This window comes from Leuresthes tenuis, unplaced genomic scaffold (genome assembly GCF_036924035.1).
Source record: "Leuresthes tenuis unplaced genomic scaffold, fLeuTen1.0.hap1 SCAF_14, whole genome shotgun sequence".
Classification (NCBI taxonomy): domain Eukaryota; kingdom Metazoa; phylum Chordata; class Actinopteri; order Atheriniformes; family Atherinopsidae; genus Leuresthes; species Leuresthes tenuis.
Window position 1 is genome coordinate 23,844,988 of NW_027325368.1, and position 13,344 is coordinate 23,858,331.

Here is a 13,344-nt window from a genome sequence, read left to right on the forward strand (position 1 = left end):
CGGTGTGAGGCGACGGTGCTAACCACCACATCACTGTGCAGCCCCAGGAAGGACCAGTCTCTGAAAAAAAAGTGTTCCCACATTTGTGTAAAATTGACAATCTAGTACTGTACATGTAGGGCTGTTCTCTAAAGGCCAGGTCTTTATTTTGCTTTGTTTTTTTGGTTGAGAAATATCAGTGAGAGTGGTCAGAGTTGGAGAGGTTCTGTACAGACGAAGCTGAAATTCAGTCCCAGCAGCGTGCCGAGGTAGGACTGCTCTCCAGGGTCCAATATCTGCTCAGGCCTCACAGGGTGGACAATGTTGGCAGGCTGAGGGGTGAGGGTATATTTCTCTAAGAAGGCCAGGTCTGTGGCAGATTGTTAGCCAGAGCGCTGCTGCTGCTCCTGAGCCTGTATGTTAACACTGTGAACAGTGAAATTGCATCTGGACTGAAAAATTGGAAGAGACATTAACAGATGTGAATTAAAACTGAAAACAAATGTATTCCGTTGAAGATGATCTCATTTCATCTAACTTTTATTGTGTATCATTCACAATACAAAATTACTAGAAAAAAGGAAGGAAACCTCAACAATGGGGCAATAAAAAAACATTAAACATTGGAATTGGTGAAATATGAATTATGTAAATGGGAAATTATATTTTGCCAGCCTTATATTTTCAAGATGATGATTCAAGATGCTTTAAATTAACTACATTGCTAATCTTTAAGTGTCTGTTGTTAATTTCAATTCTGTTTTCATCAACTCTGATCTAATTTGGTGTTACTTCCTCCTTTTGCAGTATTTATTCATAGTTTTAAGTTTCAAGTTGTCCATACTTGTTGCTAATCAAGGCTTTTAATAGTATTTAAATACCTTTTCCTACAAAGGCAAGTCATTAATATTCTTTTTGTTGTGCTTCTATATCACTTCACACAATGTAACCGGGCCCAAATAAATACGGTGAGTGTTCCTCAATCTAATTATGTTCTTCTCATACATGCAAACATTTCAAACATCACTACTTTGAACTTCTTTTTCACTGAATTCCTATTTTACTTTCTATATGAACTACAGTCGTTCATCGTTCGTGAAACCTGTGTTTTATAACCAGGGGCTGGCTGCGGGCTTTGATGATGGACTGAAAACAAATGCCAGCGCAGAAGCTTTTGAGACTTATTATGATTCCACTGTCACACACTACATTGGCTTTTTATCTTTATCTACTATGCTAATAAAGATTGTAGTAAAGGATCTACATGTGTGCTCAAAGCGTCAATAGTAAAACAAATCACAAGCATGCAATGACCTGAATGCATTTGATTTTTTCTGCTTCATTTGTTGTGTAAATTCTATATCAAAGGCAGTCCATCCATCCAGAACCTGGTTGGTTCACAAGACAATGTAGGTTCTCACAGGTGGTGAACGTGCTGGAGCAACCAGTCTGTCATACAGCTGCTGTTTGACTGAAATATCATGACTGATGCCCAAGAAACTCTACTTTACTTTTTTCTTTTGCTTTTCTTTCAGTACATAATTGAAAGCAGTTTGTATTTGCAAGCCTCATGCAAAATACAAGTTGTTGAAATAAGTTATCTCCGGACAGTATTACAAGGTTATTATTATTTAACCAAATCATTTACTTACTTACTATCAACTTACTTGTCAAAGTTAATTAGCTAGAAGAACCAGCAAATTTCAGCTCATAATGTCAAATCAACTTAATAAATTTGTGTAATTTATGATAAAAACACTGATATGAAATGATTGTTACATACTACTTATATTTTGTATTAATAAAGCCTCCAGAAGAGTCTCATTATCATTCCATGCAGCCTTGACTATGAAGAAGTAATGTTGAAAACGGGCAGGTTTCTGTAGGTTATCATTCACTAAGCACCATAATGTTTACACTTCTTAGACCAATTAAAGGTTTTCTTTGTATCAAATATTTTACAAAAATCTACTCTAATGCTGTATCAATACAATAACTGTTTTACTCCTTGAAGTACAATAAGTGACATTAAATTAATCGCTTGTATTGATTTAATGACAATATATTTGATTACTTTTAAGAGGCAATAGAAAAATACAAGAGCATGCAAGTGTAGCGGTGTGGGAAAGATTGATCAGTTGCTAGAATTAATTTGTTAACAAGGTGGAATTTCATTCAGTGGGTCTACATGATGAGATTAACTCGGTTATATCTATAGTGTGAGTTATGCTCCTTATCTGAGCGAGGCTAATTATCCTTGGATATATGGCGGCGAATGAATCGAATCACTGGCACAAAGCATGTCATACCCCAGTATGATAGGGAGCTACTGAGCTTAAAGCCCCTAACCCTATCCCTGATACGGCACCATTCTTCATCAGATAGTTTGTCAGCTTTGAGCGGTGTTCACCATACACAAAGATAAATGGGCTTTCTCTAGTGAGGTAGTGTGCGCATATTAAACCTTGATAGACTGATTGAGTCAATTAATATTAAAAAGATTAATCTTTTTAATTAATCTTAAAAAGATTAATTGACGAAAAATAAGCAGTGGTTACTAATACTGGAGAATGTGATTACTAGAATAGGACACAACAAAAACAAAGACAAGTGGTCCTGGTGGCAGATAGTGCAAGTCTGGCCTAAAGATGGTACATGGGTCTGGAGCCTATCCCAGCGGTCATCAGGCAAGAGGCGGGGAACACCCTGGACGGGTCGCCATTCCATCACAGGGCCACACAGAGAAAACAACCACGCTCACATTCACTCCTAAGGACAATTTTAGAGACACCAATTAACCTAACATGCATGTTTTTGGACTGTGTGAGATCAATCATCAAGTCATATATGAAAAAAGTACAAATATGTTGATGCAACATTTCATTTCTCTATTTTCCCAATGTTCGCAACACAAGACATGTAAAATGAAATGATTCCAAGGTTACAATTGAATATCATTTTGATACAGAGTCCATTTCTAAGACAGTTTAAGAAAATTCTGCATCAATTTTCTCTTCCCATTTATTCTCTAACCCAAATCGCAAAAAAATCGTACGACCAAATCAGTTGATAGGAATCAAAGGTTATTTGAAAGGCCTTTCCCAATATGCCTTGTTGTTTACTCCAGAGAGTCAGCAATGATTAATTGGTTGTAAACTGGACTATAGACTAGAGATAACTAAAGTTATATGAAATGTAGACACATTTCAGAGCGATCACTTTTCTGCTGTGATGGATAAGAATGTTATATCCTGAGACAATGTGGATCAGTGCATCATTTATTCTGGGAATTCTCCCTGCTTGAGGTAATAGTTCAGTTCTGGAACGAAGCTGAGGCCAAAGTCAATGTAAACTCTGTTAGCAGCAAGAAAGAAATCATTTACTGGGAGATGGTTAGCCTGCTCCCATCCACTGTAGATCAATGATTTGGCATAACTTTAGAAATATTTAGACTAAAAAGACTAACTTACTCCTTAAACATCCAAAAAGATCAATCCTACCAGATTTGAAGCAAATGGATCATTTCATAGCACCAAAGAGAGCATACTTTATGTGATCCTACTGGCTTCCAGGCCCCTTTAGCATTTATTTTTTGTATTAAAATTCCTGATTTTGAATAATTTTTCTCTATTTTCCCTTACTGGCAACAGCAAATAGGCAAACCTCCAATGGTTCATGTACATGGTTTCATTCTCCTGAAGTTATATTGGGGCTATAAATGTAAAATGAAATGTGAATGAATTAATACACTTAGGTACCTTAATACCAAGCACTTCATTACACCAGTGACCAAAAAAAAGATGTATGGAAACTGTTCAATACGCTGATGGGATCACATCATCGAGCTTCTCTTCATTGCCTCCCTGTTAATTTTTCTCCTCACATAAAGCTCTAAATAAACTAGCTCCATTATATCTTAAAGATCTCATTGTTAGATGAATTTATTGATTTGATTTCATGATTATATGCATCCTTTCAGATTGCATAAACATTGGTTTTCTCAATAGCATAGCAACATCTGGTTATGTAGTTACTCACCCGTATATGTCTAGATTAGTGTACATGCTGTAACGGGTGGTGTATGGACCCAATTGCAGCAGCAGGCACCAGTGGGCTCTCGCTGACCGGCTTGACCTTGGACACATGGAATGTCGGGTGCACCCGCATAGACCGAGGAAGTTTGAGCCGGACTGCCACAGGATAGCTACCTTCTCGATAGCTATGGGCCCGACAAACTAGGGAGCCAGCTTGTTGGATTCCACACGCAGAGGAAGGTCACGGGTGGAGAGCCAAACCCTCTGGCCCACCTGGTATTGTGGAGCTTGAGAGCGACGACGGTTGGCTGCTGAGGAGTATCGGTCTGCCGCCTTCAGGAGGGAGGCCCTAGCATGGCTCCAGGTCCGACAACAGCAACGGATGAAGGCTTGAACTGAAGGGCAAGAGGCCTCCCCTTCCAGGGCTGGGAAGAGAGGAGGCTGGTAACCGTAGGCACACTGGAAAGGAGACAAACTGGTGGCGGAGCTGGTAAGGGTGTTGTGGGCATATTCCACCCACAACAGATGCTGGGACCAAGAGGATGGGTTCTGTGACACCATACACCGGAGGGCCGTCTCCATTTCTTGGTTCTTCCTCTCAGTCTGGCCATTAGATTGCGGGTGGTACCCGGATGACAAACTGGCAGTGGCTCCCAAGAGGCTGCAGAACTCCCGCCAGAACACTGATGAAAACTGGGGCCCTCTGTCCAAGACCACATCAACAGGAATCCCATGAAGGCGCGAAAGACGTGGTTGAGGAGCAGCTGGGCTGTCTCTTTAGCTGACGGGAGCTTAGGCAAGGACACAAAGTGTGCCATCTTAGAGAAGCGGTCCACAATGGTAAGAATAGCCATCTTCTCATTTGATGGTGGCAGGCCTGTCACAAAGTCCACTGAAATGTGGGACCAGGGGCGATGTGGCACTGGGAGAGGCTGCAGGAGGCCGGATGGTGCTTAATGCGATGGTTTATTCTGATTGCAGGTCTGTCAGGCTTTGACATACTCCCGGGTGTCCTCCTGTAACGTGGCCCACCAGAAAAGTTGTAGAAGGACCTCCCGGGTTCTCTGGATCCCAGGATGGCAGGTCAACTTAGAACCATGGGCCCACTGGAGTACATCCGACCTCAGAGCTGCAGGCACAAATAATCAACCAGTAGGGCAGGCACTTGGACCAGGCTGACCCTCTGTGGCAGCTCTCACTTTCTCCTCAATTTCCCAAGTCAGGGATGCCACAACACACAGGGACGGAAGGATGGTGTCAGGAGCACTGGTGCCATCATCCTCCCTCTGGAACTGACGTGACAGAGCGTCAGGTTTGACGTTGCGGGAGCCGGGTCTGTAGGAGAGGGTGAAATTGAACCTGGTGAAGAAGAGGGCCCATCGTGCCTGTCGAGAATTGAGTCTCTTTGTGGTTCAAATGTACTCCAGGTTCTTGTGGTCCGTCCAAACCAGGAAGGGCTGCTTGGTTCCCTCCATCCAGTGCCGCCACTCCTCCAGAGCCAGTTTAACAGCTAGGAGTTCCCGGTTACCAATGTCAAAATTTTGTCATAAGACGCCGAGAGAAAAAGGCACATGGGTGGATCTTCTGGTCACTGGCTGCTCGCTGGGACAGAACAGCCCCTACACCCATGTCAGATGCATCCACCTCTACGATGAACTGCCGTTCGGCGTCAGGAACTTGGAGGATGGGTGCAGAACTGAAGTGGTCCCTCAGGGTCTGAAAGGCCATATCTGCAGAATGGGACAATCGGAAGGAAGTCTTGGAGGATGTCAGGGCTGTGAGAGGGGCAGCGATGGAGCTATAGTTCCGGATGAAGTGCCTGTAAAAATTGGCAAAGCCCAGGAACTGCTGCAGCTTCTTACTGGTTTCAGGGACTATCCAACACCTAACTGCGTCCACTTTGGCAGGATCCATCTCCAGGTGACTCTGAGTCACAATGTAACCCAGGAATGACACAGTCTGTGAGTGAAACTCACACTTTTCGGCCTTCACGAAAAGGGAGTTCTCCAGCAAGCGTTGGAGGACCGTCTGGACATGGTGGATATGTTCTTCGCGGGACTTAGAAAAAATGAGGATGTCGTCCAAATAGACAAAAACATATTTGTCGATCATGTCTCTGAGGAGGTCGTTGACCAAGGCCTGGAAAACTGCCGGGGCATTGGTGAGGCTGAATGGCATCACCAAATATTCATAATGTCCGGTGGGCGTGTTAAAAGCAGTCTTCCATTCATCCCCCTCTCGGATGCGGACAAGGTGGTAGGCATTACGGAGGTCGAGCTTGGTGAAGATCATGGCTCCTTGAAGCAACTCAAAGGCTGAGGAGATGAGGGGAAGAGGGTACCGGTTCTTTATAGTGATGTCATTAAGTCCCCTGTAATCAATGCAGGGGCGCAGGCTCTTGTCTTTCTTCTCTACAAAGAAAAATCCTGCCCCAGCAGGAGACGACAAAGGTCGGATAATACCGGCAGCCAGGGAGTCATTGATGTAAGACTCCATGAACTCCCGTTCAGGACCAGACAGGGAGTACAGACGCCCCTTGGGAGGTGAAGTGCCAGGCATCAGGTCAATGGAACAGTCATAAGGCCGATGAGGGGGCAATGAAGTCGCCTTAGTCTTACTGAACACTTGCCGGAAGTCATGGTACTCGGCAGGAACTCTGGACAAGTCAGGGCAGGAACTGGAGTGCGTTGTCTGCTGGGGTACAGAGGCCTCTTTAAGGCAGACCTGGTGGCAGGAGTTCTTCCAACCGAGGATGCCCCCTGTGGCCCAGTCGATGTGGGGGCTGTGTCGACGTAGCCAAGGGTAGCCTAAGATCTGTGGAATGTTGGAAGATGACAGGAGGTGAAACTGGATGGTCTCATGGTGATTACCGGAAAGTAGCATGTGGACAGGAGAAGTCTGGTGAGTGACAGTCTCCAGAAGATGGCCATCAAGGGCTTTGGCAGGAATTGGGGTGTCAAGTGGAATCTTCTTAAGTCCGAGTTGTATGGCTAAGCTCTTGGCGGGTGGCAACACCCATTCCGAAATCCCGCCATTCCGACATCCCACCATTCCGACATCCCACCATTCCGACATCCCGCTATTCCGACATGCAAACGTCCCACCATTCCGACAAGGCTTTCCGTATAGGGAAATGTGTGTTACTCAACAGGTGAGTCCCTTCTTTCTGTTCATGCAATTTATATGTTTAACACATGTTTACAGATAAGCGTTATTAAAAACACAAAGTCTCGGCAACTGGAGGAGAAGAAGCAGACCGTGGTGATTTTTAATCACACACTCCAATGCCACTTGTTTCAACTTCCGAAAATTTAATCCAGGAAAAAAGGCTTACAAATATGGACTGAAACAGCTCCATAATACGCACAAGAAAAAGAAACGAAAGTTAACTAAAAGAAAGCAAATAAACAGCATGAAGTGGTCAAAATTGGTTTTACGCATGCCTATGTGTGTCTGGCACATGCGTCTTCGGGCTCTCCCGCGTTGGAATGTGGATAAAAGCTATATGTTCAGCTCTAATGCCATGTAAAAACAATCTCTACATGACATTTACTCACAGGTGTGACCTGTTAGGACCTTAAGATATCAACAGGCTGTATAAAGCCTTGCGCAACGGCTGTGTGTTTGTGCCAAATGCGCAAAGCCCATCCGCGCTTCCCATAATTGGAGCGAGTACTCATAAATCACGTGAATAACATGAATAAACGTTTTTACTGCATTTTGTTGTGTTTTATACGTTCTATGCTGTCATTTCTCTCCTCTCCTATTGGCAAGGCAAGGCAGAGTGCTCGCAATCCTGTGCAGTAGCCGGGATATCTGTAATTGCAATTATTACTTTTGCATATGATGAAAGCGTGCAAAAGACGCATGGGCTCTGTGGAGAGCTCCGCTCCAGCTGGCTGCTGAGACAGGTCACTGACACTGTATTTCTGCTTAATCAGTTTCAGTCTCGCCAGAGTTACATTAATATCTGTATTTTTATATTTGACATTTCAGGGGATTTTGATAATAGATTATTAAAGTTTGCGTATTTGCGCCGGCATATCATTAGTGCAAAATGTTTTGGGTAAAACATAGGCTATTAAAAGGAACTGTCGGAATGGCGGTATGTTAAAAAAAACAAAAACATACCGCCATTCCGACCATAGGAGGAAAAAAGTGTCAGAATGGCGGGACGTTTGGTAAAAAATTATGGCAGCATGTCACCGCTCTTGGCCATAATGTTGGCATCTGCACCAGAGTCTATAAAAGTGGGCAGGGTGTAAGTAGCTTAGTCAAAATATTACTTAAGTAAAGTACTAAAGTATTTGCTTAAAAATTTACTTAAGTAAAAGTATTTTAAAAAGTATCATACAATTACGTTTAAAATGTTCATCTGCAATTTAACAAACAGTAAGCTAGCTAACGTCAGTAGTTACTTTACATACGTGCTTTTTCAGGTTTGACGAGTTTCTGTAGGCTGTTTTATCATTTGTTTGCGGCAAGCACAACAAACATTTAAACTGAAAAGAAACCATTTTTGTCTCATAAATCTCAAATATGGGTTTCAGATAAGGCCACAGGTGCTCGGCGGGAGTTTCTCCATGTGTTTCTTCCTCCATTGTATCAGCAGAAACTGCTTTTTTTCTCAGAATTTTGAAAAAATAGAAAATAATCATCAGCTGACGTCAGCTCAAAAGTAGCGAGTAACGAGAGCATCAATAAAAAGTAAAAAGTACAGTATCTGTCCTTCAAATGTAGTGGAGTGAAAGTAAAAGTACCCCCCCAAAATAATACTCAAGTAAAGTACAAATACTCAAAAACTGTATTTAAGGACAGTACTCAAGTAAATTGACTTTGTTACTGTCCACCACTGGACAACAGTGAACCAAGTAAAGCGTGTGTGTTACTGAAAACATGTAGCATGGCTCTGTGCTATTGTCCATGGCAGTGTGTTACTGAGTCATGAGATACAATGCAAAATTTTGCTTGCCGCATTGGTCCTTGTCCACAATTTTGTCATATCCTGGTGTGCAATGACAATACAGTCTATTCTGTTCTATTGTGTGAGCAAATTGTGATGGCAACTCAGCGCCGGAACCGTTTCTACAAGCACTAAACAACAGGTCCTCACAGAAGAAGTTGTACAGGAGGTAAGATTTGCAGAAGAAAACACAACCACACAGTCTCAACTTCTCTGTTTCACTTTTAAGCCATATTCATAGTTTTTCTTTTTAACATTTACAGTAGTTGTACATCTTGGGTTTAGCCTGTAGAGACAAGCCTGCTCGTACACTCTTTCCTGCCTGCAGCTCTTCCTGCTTTTCAAATGTGGCCTGGGTTACAGAAATCAACAGGTGCACGATTGTCCAAAATGACACCCAAGTGCACAGCGACAACAACGAACATAAACAAAGTATCTATGAACCGTGATTATACGAGGTATGGCTTGAGGGAAATCACTTTGAAATCCAGACCAGAAACATTCTCTCAGGTTTTGTCCAATACATTTTCTGAACAATCAAAGGACAGATGACTACACATAGGCATTTCTTATCTGCCAGACGAAAAGTGAAAAAAGGGCTCTTTGCTTTCGTCAACCCAGTAAAAAAGGAAGAATTCACAACAAATGAAGCAACAGCTGCACAACATATTGCTCTGTGTCCTATGTTTTAATCATCAATATGAAATTGATCAACATGTAAAATGTGCCTGTTTATACAAGCTCTGCTGACTTTGCATAGTGAAAGTTCAGCAGAGTGTTTACTATTTCTTCATTTCTTTTCTTTTAGGGGGAATTCCAACAATCATTAACTGGTCCAGATCTGAAAAGGCTCTTAACTCTGCTTTCTTGTGGTGATTTGACTTCAGACAACATGTCGGTGAGGTGTCTTGGTTTTGCTCTCCTGGTTTGGATTCCTGCAGTGCTGCATGGTGAGTATATTTACATTTTGTTGTGGGAGACATCTGAAGTTGATATAATTACTAGAAGAAGAAGACTACTTGGGTTGTTCTGAAAATTCAGATGATGTCCTAAAACGGTGAATGGATTGGAACAAAACAGAACAAGACTTTTGCCATGAAACAACAACAAGTATGAAAGCGATTCATTTCTGAAAAGCATAACTGAACACAAGGAAATCATTTAGCAAGATTGATGCGGTTTTATATGAAACTATGACAGAAATTCAACATAACTATACTGCATGTTAGAAAGCAAATAATATTCACTGACAGTAAAAAAAATTCAAACCATTGTCCCCCATAAATAATCAAATGATGAAAAAAATGCTCCACGTGTGCTAATTCACGCTTGCTCTTGCACCGTTCCAGAATATTCACCACTCCACAGTTAGGGTGGACTGATTTAACCTCAGAAACATCAACATCAACTGACTTTTCAGTTCCATCCAATGGGTTGCTGACCTCAGCATTTCTAATTGCCAGCAAAGGTGTCTTAACTACCGACCGAGTCAGGGGCTGACACGGTCGGTTGCTGAGTTGGCAATTTCTTATTTCCCACCACAAACCTATCACTTTTCAGCATCCAATTATAACTTTTCAGAACAATTACTGGCTAACATAAGGATATAGCAGCCGGGGATTCTTAATTTTGTTCCAATTACTCTTCCATACAGGTGGGGGAGACTGCATCTTCTTGTAGAGGAACACAGACTTGAAAGAAAATCTGAATACTTTATGTCATTGTCATTTATTCAAAGTTTGTCAATGTCAATGTAGAAATCAATAAGAACTACACCCAAAAACAACAACTAACCAGTGTCTCTGCTGTGTATCCTACAGGATCTTCAAATGAGAGAGACACCAAACTTCTTTTCACAACACGTAAAGAATCTGATTCTTTTCCTCTTTAACGCATACATGTTTTAGTCAATATCTCAACCAGACAGATCATCTGACTGGGTTATATGTATTTAAGATGTGTGGCTGGAAATTACAAATCAGAGTCAATAATAAAGCTGATGTCATTATTTCTGATTTGTTTATAAAGTGGACCTATCGGTGATGCTGAGGAAAACGTAATGAGCAATGACAAGTTAATGAACTCCGATGTGAAAGATAGATATATGTGTATTCTGAAAGATGTTTTTTTTCATTTCCGTTTTCAGTTGACAAATGTGGAAAAATGCCTCTAGTTTCACATGGTGTTTTTGAACAAATTGGACAATATGTTTTGAAGTACCAGTGCATCGATTCTTACAGACAAGAGGGTCCAGACTTAGTGGTGTGTTACAGCAATGGCACATGGTCTGAAATACCCACCTGCAGAGGTAAAAGCCAGCATTTAAAGCTTTAATCCCAAATGTCTGTCATAGATGTGGGGAAAATGGGAATTTATGCGTTTCTTTTGTACAGACAACTCCTGTTTCGTGAACACAACTGAATATGAGGATCTGGAAAAGGTTGGAATTAAATTTATAACAAATGGAGAGACGGAGACACTGCAGTGTGAGGATAAGTGGGCTTTTGCTAATTTTGCTTTGGTTGAGTGCATTGATGGAAAACCAAAGATATCCAAATGTAAGTATCACTTTAAACGTTATTTTCAAATGTGCTTGAAAATAAAGTGGAGTAAGATCACAAGGTTTTCAGCAATGTCTCTAATTGTTTGGAGTTAACATAGTGTTGTGTGGGCTGACTGACATATTTTGCTGTTTCACAACCCCAAATTACCATGAAAAAAGGGAAGAGGCCTCAACAACGGAGTCATGATTTATTTATTTTTTAAATGATGGAACTTGGGAAATGTAAATGATGTGAAGAGAAACGTAGATTTTGTCTGTCTTATATTTTCATCAAGGCAGCTTTCATCAGATCTACTTTAGACTGATTAAATCACTTGCTCATTTTTCAGTGTCTACCGTTCACATCAGTTCTGTTTTCATCATCTCTAACCTTATGAGGTGTTCCTCCTTTCACAGTATTTAGTTGTTGATATGATCCACTAATCAAGACTTTTAATGGTATTTTGATACCTTTTCTTCCAAAGACAAGTCAATAATATTCTTTTTGTTGTGCTTCTATATCACTTCACAGGTTGTAACCGGGCCCAAATAAGTACTGTGAGTGTTCTTCAAACAAATTTTGTTGTTCTCATACATGCAAACATTTCAAACATCACTACTTATTTTTCACCGAATTTCTGTTTTACTTTCAAAATAAACTACAGTTCTTTATTACTCATGTAACCTGTGTTTTATAACCAGGGTCTCTGCTGGCAGCGGGGTTTGATGACGGACTGAAAACAAATGCCAGCACAGAAGCTAATTGTGATTCCACTGTCACACATTACATTGGCTTTTTATCTTTATCTACTATGCTAATAAAGATTTGTAATAAAGAATCTGCAAGTGTTCAAATCTTCAATAGTAAAAAAACTCACAAGTATGCAATGACCTGATTGCTTTTGATTTTTTTCTGCTTCATTTTGTTTTCACCAAAAACATCTAAAATTGACACAAAATCAAATTGAACAAAAAAAATTGCCCCCAGAAAGGAGCAAAGATTACTTTACTAATAAAGTGGAGCTTTTCTTTCTATCAGTACTGAAATCTGACTTTATACCTGACAAAATGTTATTTTGTCTTCATGCAAAATATGGTTAATCAAAATAAGTTTTTTTCCCCGACAGTAAGGCAAGGCAAGGCAAGTTTATTTGTATAGCATAATTCAACGACAATGTGATTCAAAGTGCTTTACAGAGACATTATAACAGTAGAAATAAAAAGCATGATTTAAAATTTAAACAAGAAAGAAAGAAATAAGAACACTAGATTAAATGCTTGATTAAATGCTTGATTAACAATAAAGATAAGATTGAATAAAACATTTATAAATGATATATATAAAAGATAAGATGAAATAAACTATAATAAAAATTATAAAGATGCAAATGATGATAAAATCAGTAGTTAAAATATGATTACATTTTGAAACTCAAGCTTATTTGGAGCTTTATTCAAATGCAGCTGAAAATAGATGTGTCTTCAACCTGAGCACTGAGTGTTTCACCTGAGGCTTTCTGGGAGTTTGGTCCTAGACCATTCAGAGCTTTATAGACCAGCATCAGAACTTTAAAGTCTATCCTTTGATGGACAGGCAGCCAGTATAAAGCCCTCAGAGCTGGACTGATGTGGTCCACTTTTTTGGTTTTAGTGAGGACTCAAGCAGCTGAGTTCTGAATGAGCTGCAGTTGTCTGACTGACTTTTTAGGTAGACCTGTAAAGATGCTATTACAACAATCAAGCCTACTAAAGATGAATGCATGGACTAGTTTTTCCAGGTCCTGCTGAGAAAGCAGAACTTTTAACCTTGATATATTCTTCAGGTG

The 13,344-nt window shown here is 40.7% G+C and overlaps 1 protein-coding gene across 1 annotated transcript; it reads left to right on the plus strand.

Moving 5' to 3' along the window:
• The first annotated feature begins 9,829 nt into the window (after positions 1–9,829).
• LOC140268260 (beta-2-glycoprotein 1-like) lies at positions 9,830–12,414 on the plus strand. The gene is made up of 6 exons (XM_072363021.1): positions 9,830–9,926; positions 10,797–10,838; positions 11,123–11,284; positions 11,370–11,534; positions 12,051–12,076; positions 12,221–12,414. Exons 1-6 carry the CDS (start codon positions 9,869–9,871, stop codon positions 12,254–12,256), a joined length of 489 nt encoding a protein of 162 aa, XP_072219122.1. The 5' UTR covers positions 9,830–9,868; the 3' UTR covers positions 12,257–12,414.
• The last annotated feature ends 930 nt before the right edge of the window (positions 12,415–13,344 follow it).

Coding starts and splice junctions, on each gene's coding strand:
- LOC140268260 (XM_072363021.1), top strand. CDS start 9,869: ATGTCGGTGAGGTGTCTTGGTTTTGCTCTCCTGGTTTGGATTCCTGCA. Junction 10,839..11,122: donor CAAACTTCTTTTCACAACAC/GTAAAGAATCTG, acceptor TTCCGTTTTCAG/TTGACAAATGTGGAAAAATG. Junction 12,077..12,220: donor ACCGGGCCCAAATAAGTACT/GTGAGTGTTCTT, acceptor TTTTATAACCAG/GGTCTCTGCTGGCAGCGGGG.